The 12929-nt window shown below is 37.1% G+C and overlaps 1 protein-coding gene across 1 annotated transcript in view; it reads left to right on the forward strand.

Annotated features, from left to right (window-relative positions):
- The window catches only part of Myo95E (Myosin 95E), a 503326-nt gene that overhangs the window by 317744 nt on the left and 172653 nt on the right, over positions 1-12929 (forward strand). The window contains exons 14-15 of the mRNA XM_067140340.2: positions 4110-4246; positions 6303-6492. Of these exons, the coding sequence (XP_066996441.1) occupies positions 4110-4246; positions 6303-6492 (327 nt within the window). The remainder of the gene's footprint in view (positions 1-4109; positions 4247-6302; positions 6493-12929) is intronic.

The following is a 12929-nucleotide window of genomic DNA, read 5'->3' on the forward strand; positions in this document are numbered from 1 at the left end:
GGTGTTCATCAAGGAATACTCTCTCTCCTTTTTATTATCATGATGGACACCATTTATAGAAGGGCACTTCATGAACAGCACTGTATGCTGATGATGTGATACTTAAGGGAGGTCTCTAAAATCAAAGATATATCTCACATTGGTGATCCTAGTTGTGCTACCATATATACTGAACACTGAACACAAGCATTCACTGCTTGCTGTGGAAATGTAAGAGACCCCTCTGTATATACCATATCAATGACACAAGCATCAGACAACTAGTAGTCGTGGCTCCGGTCAGTGAAAAAAATGCAGGAATGGAGACTTCATTGGTACAGTCACATCTTACGAGCACCACCTGATTCTTTTATCAACTCAGCCTACCTTTCTACTGTTGAAGGTAAGAGGCAATGAGGACAAACTAAACTATGGTAGCTGGACACTATGAATGCTGACGTACGAACCCGAAATTTTAATCCAGGATATGATAGACCGGTTGAAGTAGCGTGCACTGATCTGGAAAGCCCTAACGGGAATGCACCAAGATGATTTTGATTATTATTTTGGCAATGGTTCTCAGGTTCACATCTCTGTGACTGGATTTTTCACTGTATTTGTGGTGTCTATACTGCATCTTGTTGAGGGAAGACATCTTCAGGGTGCATAAATAGTACATACTGTAGATTCGATAGTGGATTATTTAATCTTAACAGACTGCGACCCATGACCTAGGTATCCATGACCTGTTTTCAAATTCTGCTAATCAGATTTAGACTTTTGACCAGTACAGATGATGACTTACAACATATTCTGAATGTATTTAACCAAGCTCAAACTAATATCAGGTTAGAACTTAACATTAACAAACCACAAGTTCTTTACTATTACCGAGCGAGTTGGCTGTGCGGTTAGGGGCGTACAGCTGTGAGCTTGCATTTAGGAGATAGTGGGTTCGAACCCTACTATTGGCATCCCTGAAAATGGTTTTCCGTGGTTTCCCATTTTCACATCAGGCAAATGCTGGGGCTGTACCGTAATTGAGGACATGGCCACTTCCTTCCTACTTCTAGCCCTTTTCTATCCCATCATCGCCATAAGACCTATCTGTGTTGGTGTGGCATAAAATAACTTTAAAAATAATTACTAGCATGTATTATACTCCAGTGAGGCAGCTCCTTTCCTCACTGTCTTTGGCAAGACCGTGCACAGTACTGAATACCTTCCTTATCTTGGCAGCTTCCTCTCAATAAATACACTACAAACATAATTGCTAAAATACTGAATTGTCTCATGTACTGGTGCACCATTTGGTCCTCTCCTTACAAGGTAGAGCCCTCCATTGTCGTGTTTCGCTCGAGCATGACTGAGGGATCGCTTTGTTGGCTAGTGCAGCACTAGATGGAGTGACTGTGTGAGGATTTCTTACCCACCAGCAAACTAGTAGCGAGTGATGTTCGCGACGAGCAAGCAACACTCGTGATGATGGTTGCTTAGTCAACATGGAATGGGAAACTAAGGAGATGATGAAGGATAAACGTGTAAGTCACAAATACAGTTTAAGGCTTAAAAAATGATGTGTGGGAAAAGATTTCTGTAGCAATTAATCACATCTGAGGTTACACGTTAGAGGGACGTAAATTCAATAACATTACCATTGAGGTCATACATCTGTAAAGTATGTGTCAACAGAACACAGAGTACTGTACCACAAGCTGTGAAAAACTGCTTATGCAAAAATGTGTAAAAATGTGCAAAAATGTGCACTTCTGATTTACGTCCTTTTAGTTTCTTGTTGGGTGATGGCTTTTGTGAAATGTCCTAAAAACTAGTAAATAATGGTGCACAGTAAGGAAGAGTAAATGGGGATGATATTCTACCCCCTTCTAAATCCATCTCGCATAACATAAACAAAGGCCGCTGAAACAAGTGCGAAGGTGCTCATTAGGTTGATTTTAAATGGACAAAGAAAAGCCTTGTCTTAGCAGCATCTGTTTTCCCAGACAAGGGAAGAAAGTAGAGAAATTATCAGAGAGAAAATCAAAAACAAGCTCATCAAACTAGGAATAGAGCCTGAACTTACACAACATCTGTTTCACATCCGATCAAGGATCAAATATTTTGTAAGCCCTTGAACCTTACCTAGTGCAAGCAAATTATTATTAATTCTTTGCAATTTGTTTTACATCACATTGACACAGATAGGTCTTACGGCAACAATGGGAGAGGAAAGGGCTAGGAGTGGGAAGAAAGCAGCCATGGCCTTAATTAAGGTACATCCCCAGCATTTTCCTGCTGTCAAAAAGTGAAACCATGGAAAGCCATCTTCAGGGCTGCCGACAGTGGGGTTCGAACCCACTATCTTCTGGATGCATGCTCACAGCTGTGTGACCCTAACCGCACGACCGACTTGTTTGTTCAAATTATTGTTTAAAAGTGAATCTATTCTATATCATTGTAACTTTTTACCCCAAGACATAATTTAATTTATATTTGGTCTAGTATACAAGAACAAAAATACATACAGTAGTATATATATTTCAACAATTGCAACGGCAAGCAAAATATAATAAATTGAATTAAATAAACAGAAGGAACACAATTTTCTATTTTATTTCATTGAGTTCTAATTCTAATATATTTTATCTGCATGTATTGTTTAAAATGATAATTATATTTAATGTTGTTTACAAGAAAAATTACCTATTTAATTTTAATTGATTTAGTGTCTGTAATACGAAGATGGCACCGAGAATAAATATAAAGAGAAATCAGGACAAATGTAAATGGTATGGCATTATTTTATCGCTTTCTAATAAAATTTCAAATGATTGCCTGTTGTTTCATGCGATTGTCCTTCTTGCGAGCATAGTTCGCTCATCAACATAGTTCCAAGCGCTCTCCGCTCGGGGTAAACTCGCTCAGGTCCAGGACATTCAAACTAATACGAGCGAGTGAAAAGCATACTGTACATTGCAGTGCTCTATTACAAGGGTCTTGGACAACCATGACTTCAGTGTCCAGATCAAGCTATATGTTTAAAATGGCATAGAGACACCAACACTCAGAGAGGCAAAATTTGTAATGCTAACAGAAAATACTTAAAATGTCAGGAAGAATAACACCAGAGTGATTGTAGAAGAGGATTTAGAGTACAGTGACAGGAATGATGAACTAACATCATATCTTGGAAGAGGCCAGTACCATGAACACCGAAGCAATGACTGTCGCACATCAAGTTCCACACATATCAACGTCACCTGCATGCCTAACATAGGACAAAGAAATCAAGGACAGCAAACATTATACGACGACTCAAAGACAAATCTGTTATGAATTACCAAGCTGACATTGGCAACTGAGAGAGTTGACCAATGTGAAGATGTTCTGCTACTACTACTACTACAACAACAACAACAAGAAGCCTCGGTATATTCGATATGCCAGCATTGCAGCATATCTTGTGATTCTAGAATGATTGATTATGGGTTTGTAGATGACTGAAAAGGCCAGCATTGATGCACTCAGAGCAGGTGTTTCAGTAGGCAATATAATGTAGTACAGTAGGTGTATTTATGCCAGGTTATAGAAGAGTTTACGTGGTATAAATTTGAAGAAGTGTTGTTTATTATGAATACACAGCATTGGGTGATAATGAGCATGAACATTTTTGAAATAGTTATCAGGTTACTGCTGGATATTGAGTTTTGTGGAAGCTTAGTGAAAAGTGTTTTTTTTTTTAAATACATATATGCTCAGACTATTATCTACGAGTCAACCAGACCCATCCGACCCAATCATGGGCTTATGAAACTATCATTCATCAATACTGTTTGTTGTTATAAATGTTTCAGTTTAAGAGGTACTAATGTGAAAGTTTCCAGCTTCATTTATCAATAGCATGAAATGATATATTGATCTCATCTTGAGACTCACAGGAGATTAATTAATTCTGCATCATTTCAAGAATACTTTTTATGAAGCTGTGTTTATGTTTGAGACTACATTATATAATACAGTAAAACTGAAAAATAATTTTTAGTGTTCTGAACCAATGCTGATATTTGGTTTGCATCATTCCTGACTGTTTGTTAAGTTTTTCCTATCTTCTACTTATATCATGTTCACAGGCTTAGACATTATGCTGGTACAGTGACGTACAATGTGTGTGGCTTTGTGGATAAAAATAACGACTTTCTACACCGAGATATATCCCTTGCAATGTATCGCTGTGAGCATCCATTGCTCAGAACACTTTTTCCAGAAGGTAATTATACTCTTAAAAATACCAAAATAGAATAATTGCTTACGAGACACATTTAACACTTTTTTTTTTTTTTTTCAAGAAATTACTTTTACTAGTTTCTTCTTGGTCTAATGTAATGATAGCTATTCTGTATGATCTTGATATGAAAACTTTTTTTGTAATATATTTAATTTAGGTGGAATATTTTACTGTCCTGAACATTGTGATTGTTTTTCTTTAGATTACACTCAACTGCATAAAAATTGGCCATCATAGAATTTAACCTTCTTGCAAAATCCCCTTTTTTGATACAGGATGAGCATATTGTGCAGGTAGAAGGATTTTAAGTATGTTCGTCTTTGGCTAGTGATTATCTACACTTTACGAATATCCTGACATTTTGAGAATGTACTGTATATATTTCTTTGCCAGCTAATTTTTGTGCAGTTGAGTGAACATGTTGTATAGGTTGGAAAAAGCAAGAAAGGTATCATTGTATAATACATCCAGGTATTAAAAAGACAATTTCACTTATTCCACTTGATATAACTTTGAATTTCAACCATTAAAGATAATGATTACCTTAAAACTTCAATCAATTAAAATATGTCCATTTACCTTTGTTAATTGTCTCTCCTTTGTATTCCTGGCCAGCACCAGAAAAGAAAGAACATTGAATACAGGCAGCTGAATTTTTTCTGAGAAGTATGTTACAGATGACTAGGAAAGATTGCAAGGGGAATGAACATATAAAGAATTACAGTTGAGAAACTTGTGATGAAGTGGGGAAAAAATAGTCTGAGAGAGTGTAGACATAAAATAAATGAATGAATGCATATAAAAATTGGAAATATATATGAAAGAAGGGAGAGTCTGTAGGAAACTATTTTGTAATGTTTAAGAACTGTGTTGTAAATAATAATTATGGATGAGGAATGGTGGAGAGAGAGAGTAAAGAGGACAGGAATTTTACATCTTGATAAGGGAAAATGATGATAAATTTAATTTAACCTGTATTATCTGTGTTTTTTGCATTCCAGACTTGGTAAATCACTCATATTAGGATGTCTTTCAATTCTGCTTATTTCTTTCTTCATTACTCCCCTGAATGTCAGTTATTTTATTTCAGTTTCATTTTTCTTCTGCTTCTGGTGTTTGGTAGAAATATTTGTTTTGATTGATTGATTGATTGATTGATTGATTGATTGATTGATTGATTAATTGATTGATTGATTGATTGATTGATTGATTGATTGATTGATTGATTGGTATTCAGGAGATAGTAGGTTCGAACCCCACTGTCGGCAGCCCTGAAAATGGTTTTCCGTGGTTTCTCATTTTCACACCAGGCAAATGCTGGGGCTGTACCTTAATTAAGGCCACAGCCACTTCCTTCCAACTCCTAGGCCTTTCCTATCCCATCGCCGCCATAAGACCTATCTGTGTCGGTGCGACGTAAAGTAACTAGAAAAATTGATTGATTGATTGATTGATTGATTGATTGATTGATTGATTGATTGATTGATTGATTGATTGATTGATTGATTGATTGATTGATTGATTGATTGATTGATTGATTGATTGATTGATTGATTGATTGATTGATTGATTGATTGATTGATTGATTGATTGATTGATTGATTGATTGATTGATTGATTGATTGATTGATTGATTGATTGATTGATTGATTGATTGATTGATTGATTGATTGATTGATTGATTGATTGATTGATTGATTGATTGATTGATTGATTGATTGATTGATTGATTGATTGATTGATTGATTGATTGATTGATTGATTGATTGATTGATTGATTGATTGATTGATTGATTGATTGATTGATTGATTGATTGAAAATCTTGCTATCCAAATCATCATGTTAGTTAATTCTGTAGGAATCAAATCATCATGTTAATTAATTTTTCTATAGGAATATAGCAGACAGCTTCTAAGTTTTTTTAAGATTGAAATTTCTCTTATTCCTTATGTTCCTAGATGTGGAGAACAAATATATATCTTTAATATTTCCCATGAATATTTTGCACTTCTTAATTCTTCAGTTGGAATTTGACAGGGAATCCTAAACGTTCAAGTCTCAAACGTCCAGCCACAACAGGCACACAATTCAAGATATCAATCAGTGCTTTAATGCGTAACCTGAGCTGCAAGCATCCTCACTACGTACGCTGCATCAAGCCCAATGAACTGAAACAACCACGCATCTTCGAGATGGCTCTGGTGCAACACCAGGTCAGGTATTTAGGGTAAGTCAGGTTGGGTTGGGCTGGGCTAGGTGAAACAAGCTGAGCCACACTATCAGATAATGCTTTTTCCTACTTACAGGGGTTATTATAGTATAAAAGTTAACATTAAGTTAGTTACAGTATAGAAAATCAGATATTTCACTAAAAGAAGTTGTTTGGGTTTGAAGCTCTGAGACAGAGGTGAAATGTTAGGAACCTCAAACCTCCATTAGACCACTGCCTATAAGTCCAGGAAACTTCTGTTTACAGTATGATACCAGCCATGAAAGCCTAAGCTGTTGTTAGTGATGTGAGTAATGCTGTAGTATTCTCTACTTGACCATTTTCCAGTTTATTAAACAATGAAATTTAATTGTTCATGAACAGTTTGAACACACACTTCCTGGTGTAGTAAAATTTGCTTCCTATCACACAGTTGCTTAGTAATACAATTTAAGGAAATAAATAGAGTATTTTTCATGATCATGTCAGGCCCAAACTTAGGGTACTCAGCAACCTGGGCAAGGCCCATTTTGGTACCCACTCCCTATTTTATAAGTAAAGCTAAAAGATACAAATAGAACTTGATATTTAAGGATCAATGGTAGTTATTGATCTCTATCAGCATTTTGTAAGGTTAGATTATGAAGTGAATTGTTAAAAAAATGTTTTTAAAATGTGTGTAATTATAAATAATTATTATTAGTCATTGTAAAGCCATGAAACCCATCATTCTGTTTTAAATTAAGTTGTTTCTTTTTCAGGTATAATTCTGTTAACATATGTTTTCTTTTTCAGGTAGTTTCTAAATTTATTTATTCATAAATTAGTTTTGACAGACTGAAGACCCTAACAGTTGTAAATGAATAGAAAAGGTGAGAGGGTTCCTTGTTATACCCTACTCTCTTGGTTGTGTCAAACTATTCGGAATATCCAACTCCATTATAGATACAGCTTCAGCAATTGGTACACAACATTTGAATCTTGCTGGTTAGGTACTCAGATATTCCAAGTTCTATGCAATTGTTCCAGATGACTAATCTAGTGACACTATCGTATGCCTTTTCATGGTCCATAAATCCTTTAATTAGGTCTTTTTTCCCCTTTCTCAATATTTTTCTGCCAGCATCCTCAAGGAAAAATATCAAATCTGTTGTACTCATGCCAACTCTAAACCCATGTTGTTCCTCTTATAAGATGGGCTGTAGTATTGTTAGCACTCTGGCTGCAGTGATACCTTAAGGCTATGTGAGAGAAGGAAAATTTCTTGGTAATTTTCACTTTTCCTCCTATTCCCCTTCTGGAAGATAGTTCCTATCACCCCTTTTGCCCAGTCTTCTGGTACTTGGTTATCATTCCATACTGCTCTAAGCACTCTGTACAACCTTTGTATCCCAGGGGTAACAGCAGCTTTAATCATATCAGCTGTAATTGTATCTACTCCAGCTTACCACTCTTCATCTTGTGAAGGGCTCAATCAGCTTCTGACCAGGCGAGTTGGCTGAGCGGTTAGGGGCGTGCAGGTGTGAGCTTGCATCCGGGAGATAGTGGGTTCGAATCCCACTGTCAGCAGCCCTGAAGATGGTCTTCTGTGGTTTCCCATTTTCACACCAGGTTAATGCTGGGGCTGTACCTTAATTAAGGCCATGACCGCTTCCTTCCAACTCCTAGACCTTTCCTTTCCCATTGTCACCATAAGACCTATCTGTGTTGGTGCGATGTAAAACCACTAGCAAAAAAAAAAAATATATATATACCAGCTTCTGCCCATGTAATTGGAAGGTCCTTATCTGTTTCTCATTTACTTTCCTTCCTGACACACATTTTAATCAGATCCATTAAGGAGCTTGTCATAATACTGTTTCATCATATTCCTGATATCTCTCACATTGTAAACTATATTCCCAACTGCCAGCTCTATTGCTGTGATTGTTTCTTTGTCAGATCTTTTACTTTTCACAATTCCATACAGCATTTTCATATATCTTTTACTGTGGATCCCCCCAATATTTCTCGTTTTCTTCCTGTACAATTCTCTTAACTTCCAATTTCCTGTAACATATTCTTTCATTGTCTCTTCTAATGTGCTGATATCTTTGCAGCCACTCTTATTCTTTTCATTAGACTTGGCTAAACCTAGGGTTCTCTTGGTCTTATTTCTCTTTGTCATTGACTGTTTTACTCTATCATTCCACCATGATGTCCTTTTCTCATTAACTCCACTGCTTGTTCTCTCACATATTTTATCAGCACTACTTATAAAACTTGTCTTGAAATAATTCCATTTTTCTTTTCCCTTTCTCATATTTGTTATTGGTAGTTTGCCTCCAATATTCTCTTGGAAATGCTGTTTGATATCAATATATTTCAATTTTCACTCCTTTATTCTCAGATCTGAGTGGAATTAAAGTTATTATTAATGCAATCAAGAAGAGATGGCCAAGGATTCCATTGATAATGTTAATTAATCGAAAAGGCTGAAACACCAACAGCGTTTAAGGGAAGAATTGAGGAGGAGATTTAGGCTAGAGTATCTAAGTCAAATCATTCACAAGAAAGGAGATATGAAGGGGAGGAGGGAAGAGATATAGTATGGAGATGTGCTAATTGCAGTGCCAATATGAAGAAGATGGACTAGCCCATAGCAAGAGTCTCCGGGAAGGACAATATGGTACAAGTGGTGAAGGAGAAAACTGCTGTTGGGGAGTTCATCTGGCCACTGCAACGTATCTACCCCTTAGAGATGTGTGTCTCATCCACAAGACCAGGTGAAGGGCACAACACCAGATGGTATCTCAAAAATTACCAAGATGGCTGTTACCATGTCACCAGCACCTGGCACCACCTTGCAAGATGCCCAATTAAAAGTTTCCAGGACAGGCAGGAAAGGATATATATGTACTGGATCCATGTTTGTAATTTTAAAATATATATTGTTATTGTGAATATGATTTATGATTTGACAAAGTAAAATCATAGATAGGAGTATGTTGTGTCTGGATGTATGAAAAAGTTATATCCCTCTTTGGTGGTGGGGGACAAGCAGCAATTGGATTATGGATTATGGAAATGGTGAACTATTGTGCTAAATTCTGAGAAGAACATGAATGTTACTGTTGTACTTTGTAATTCATATAAAAGTTAAGTGTACCTTTTAAATGCAGTGAATTCACAGAAATAGTGAAATGAGTAGTTTCATTGGTGTTCCAACAATTTTACTAACTTTTTCTTGTTAGTGTAGCAGTTGACTGTGGCTTATTTAAATAGAAAATTAAAGATTAAAGTATGCTGCTGTCAAAAAAAAAAAGAAGAAGAAAAAGGAATGTAGGAAAATTAAGTTACTGAAATAATGCTCTTTTCTCACGGGCTTAAAATTCTCAAGAAGAACTTAATTACAAGTCATCTTATAGCTACATTGAGAAAAGAAACAGTATGGCTGCAGGCCTAATAGGTCCACAGTAGAATTAATCCTGTGTCTGTCTGTTAACACATTGGAGACCGAGCCTGAGTGTGTATCGGGGTGAGATAACAGCACAGACTGACCGCTCCCGAGGCTAACTCGGGCCCATGTATTTATTAGATTGACAGTACAGCCAAAACGAGAATCGGGCGGAAACTATATAACACTTTTCAGAACTTTTATAACAGCTATACCGTGCGCTCGAATCCTCTGCCATTGTTTTCTCGAATTTATAGCGGCTTATTTTTGCACGTGTTCACTTCTGAACTCCATGCTTCCAGCTGATCAAGGCGCGCTTTCACCATTTTGTTTGCATCATGCGAAGTGTTTAGTCTGTGATTTGTGATTTGTTGCTGCTATCATGAGTGGATCATTGAATGAAAGTGGAACTGTAGAGATGTTAGAAGAGATTTTTTATGACAGTGGTTCAGAAGAAGAGGTAGATGATTCAAATCCAGACCCTGATTTCAAACTTTGTATAATGGCAATCACAAATGTATTTGTGTTGTACCAGGCAACACGGGATGTGGGTACCAGAGAAAAATGCCACCTACAACAGTTCATGGTTGAGTTAGGAGAAGCTCTTGTAGTAAAATCTGGAACAGATGTCCACCAGCAGCCAGGATCAAGTACAGCCTCCAACAGATTGTTAGGATGGCATTTTGTTTAAAGGATTCCTCCAACCGAAAAGAAAGCACAACTAACGCGCATTTGCAAAGTCTGTGCAGATATAGGAAACGCAGAATATGAGAAAGTAACGAGAAAAGAGACATGCTGGTGATGTCCAATGAGTTCTGTAGCACTTAGTGTGCCTGAGTGCTTCAAACTGTTCCACACTCAAGCTCATTATGTGTAAGACTTTGTTCTCAGACACATTTTGTAAAAGGCATACCATTGGAAAATGTGTAATGTGATAAGTGTTCAGTAGATCTTAATGCAACTTTTTAATCTGTAAAATAGACACTTTTAATTTTTTGATGATAAAAATGTGTTACAATTGTTACCTACTTACTATTTTCTACAATTTATTTAAAAACCTTCAAAATATGTTGATCAGCCTGCCCATATGTCACCTAAAGACATGGTCTTCAATATGTTAATGGAGAAATATTGGGGAAAATGTGAAGATCTATTAATGGTTTTCCTGGATGCTGAGAAGGCATACGGCAGCATTACAAGAGAGAAAATATGGTAATGCCTGAGAAGAATGTGCCAGAGGGACTGGTGAAGAAATTTTAGATGCTGTATGAGAATTGTATCAGCTGTGTGTGATTTAGTGATGTACATTTATCCTGGTTCCAGACCAAAAGTGGGGTCTAGCAAAGTCCCCATTATTGTCTATTACCTTCATGGATGACATAATGAAGACAGGAAGAAAACTTCTGGTGAATTTAATGCAATGGCTTTCGCTGATGATGCCATGATCTGGGGACAAACTGAGGAACAGGTACTATTGAGATTCAATCAATGGAACGTTAAGTTCCCGGAATTCAATCTCAAGATAAGCAAAGCCAAAACTGTAGTGATAGCAATAAACAGAGAGGAATATTTGATATGATATTTGATGATAGTGATGCTTTGTTTTCATTTTTTTTTTACAAGTTGTTTTACATCGCACCGACACAGATAGGTCTTATGGCGATGAAGGTATGGGAAAGAGGTAGGAGTAGGAAGAAAGCAGCTTTGGCCTTAATTAAGGTACTTTCCCAGTATTTGCCTGGTGCAAAAATGGGAAACCACAGAAAACCATCTTCAGGGGTGCCAACAGTGAAGTTCGATCCCACTATCTCCCGAATGCAAGCTCACAGCTGGGCCACTCTCACTGGATGGCCATGTAGCTCGGTATGCTTTGTTTTATAATTTACTTGATGTTGTTTTGGGTCAGATGTTGTTTTTGTTCATTTGGAAACAAAAAGATGTAAACATATATGGTTTCTGAAAGTCTCCCTTCCTTAATTCTGTTATCTAGGCTTTTGAGGTTTATGCCAGTACTGCTATTATGAATTACGGCTACTCACTACCATTACTATTGGGATGGCAGTTCAGCTTGTTGCAGTTTTATTGAGCTCTCATTTAATGATACATTATTCAGTATTTCCTAAATCTCAGTAAAGTTAAGTTTGAGTAAGAATGCCAGTAAGTCCTGAAGATTGTGCAAGGGTTATCGCATTTGTTGATGTTGGACTCAGCTGTCGTTGTGTAGTGGAATTTTTGGGAGCAAACCCCATAAATATTTTACAAGTTGTGAGACAGTTTTGGGGACACCACCATGCTTATTGCAGGTGTCTGGGATCCAGTCATCCAAGATGTACAACAGTGGCAGATGACCATTTTGTAACTTTGCAGGTCTTGGGACTGCCATTTAACTGCAGTGAATGTGAGAAATCAACTGGTACAAGCTCACGATGTAAATATTGGTGTACATATGTGTGGAAGAAGACTCAGAGAAGTGAACCTAGCATTAAGAAAACCTGCCACAGGGCTAGAATTGTCTCCACAGCAACAAATGACCCATTTATAAATCGCATGAAAGCATCAGTAGTGGACAGAGAAGCAGGAGAGCCAAATTTACTTTACATGTCAAAATTCAACCTCAGGTCTCCAGATGATGGGGAGAGTGTTTGGAGAAGACAAGGGGATCATTATGTTGCTTGTACCTTTTCATGAAGAGATGTGGGGGAGGGTCCATTGTGATGTGGAGTGGTATCAACTCTAGCAGTGGAACTGAGCTGTTAATCATTAGAAAAGGAGCTCTTACTGCACACCACTACATTGAAGAATTTCTCCTTTTGTATCTAATCCCCTATGCTCCTCACATTGGTAACAACTTCATGTTTACGTATAACTATGCTTAACCCCAAAATCATCATTTTGGAGTGGCCTGCACAAAGCCCCAACCACAAGCCCATCGATCTTTTGTAGGATATGGGCAACAAGCTCTCCACAACCTGGATGAACTTCAGACAGCTGTAATTGAAAAGTGGGAAGCAGTTCAGCA

This window comes from Anabrus simplex, chromosome 1 (assembly GCF_040414725.1).
Source record: "Anabrus simplex isolate iqAnaSimp1 chromosome 1, ASM4041472v1, whole genome shotgun sequence".
Taxonomy (NCBI): Eukaryota; Metazoa; Arthropoda; class Insecta; order Orthoptera; family Tettigoniidae; genus Anabrus; species Anabrus simplex.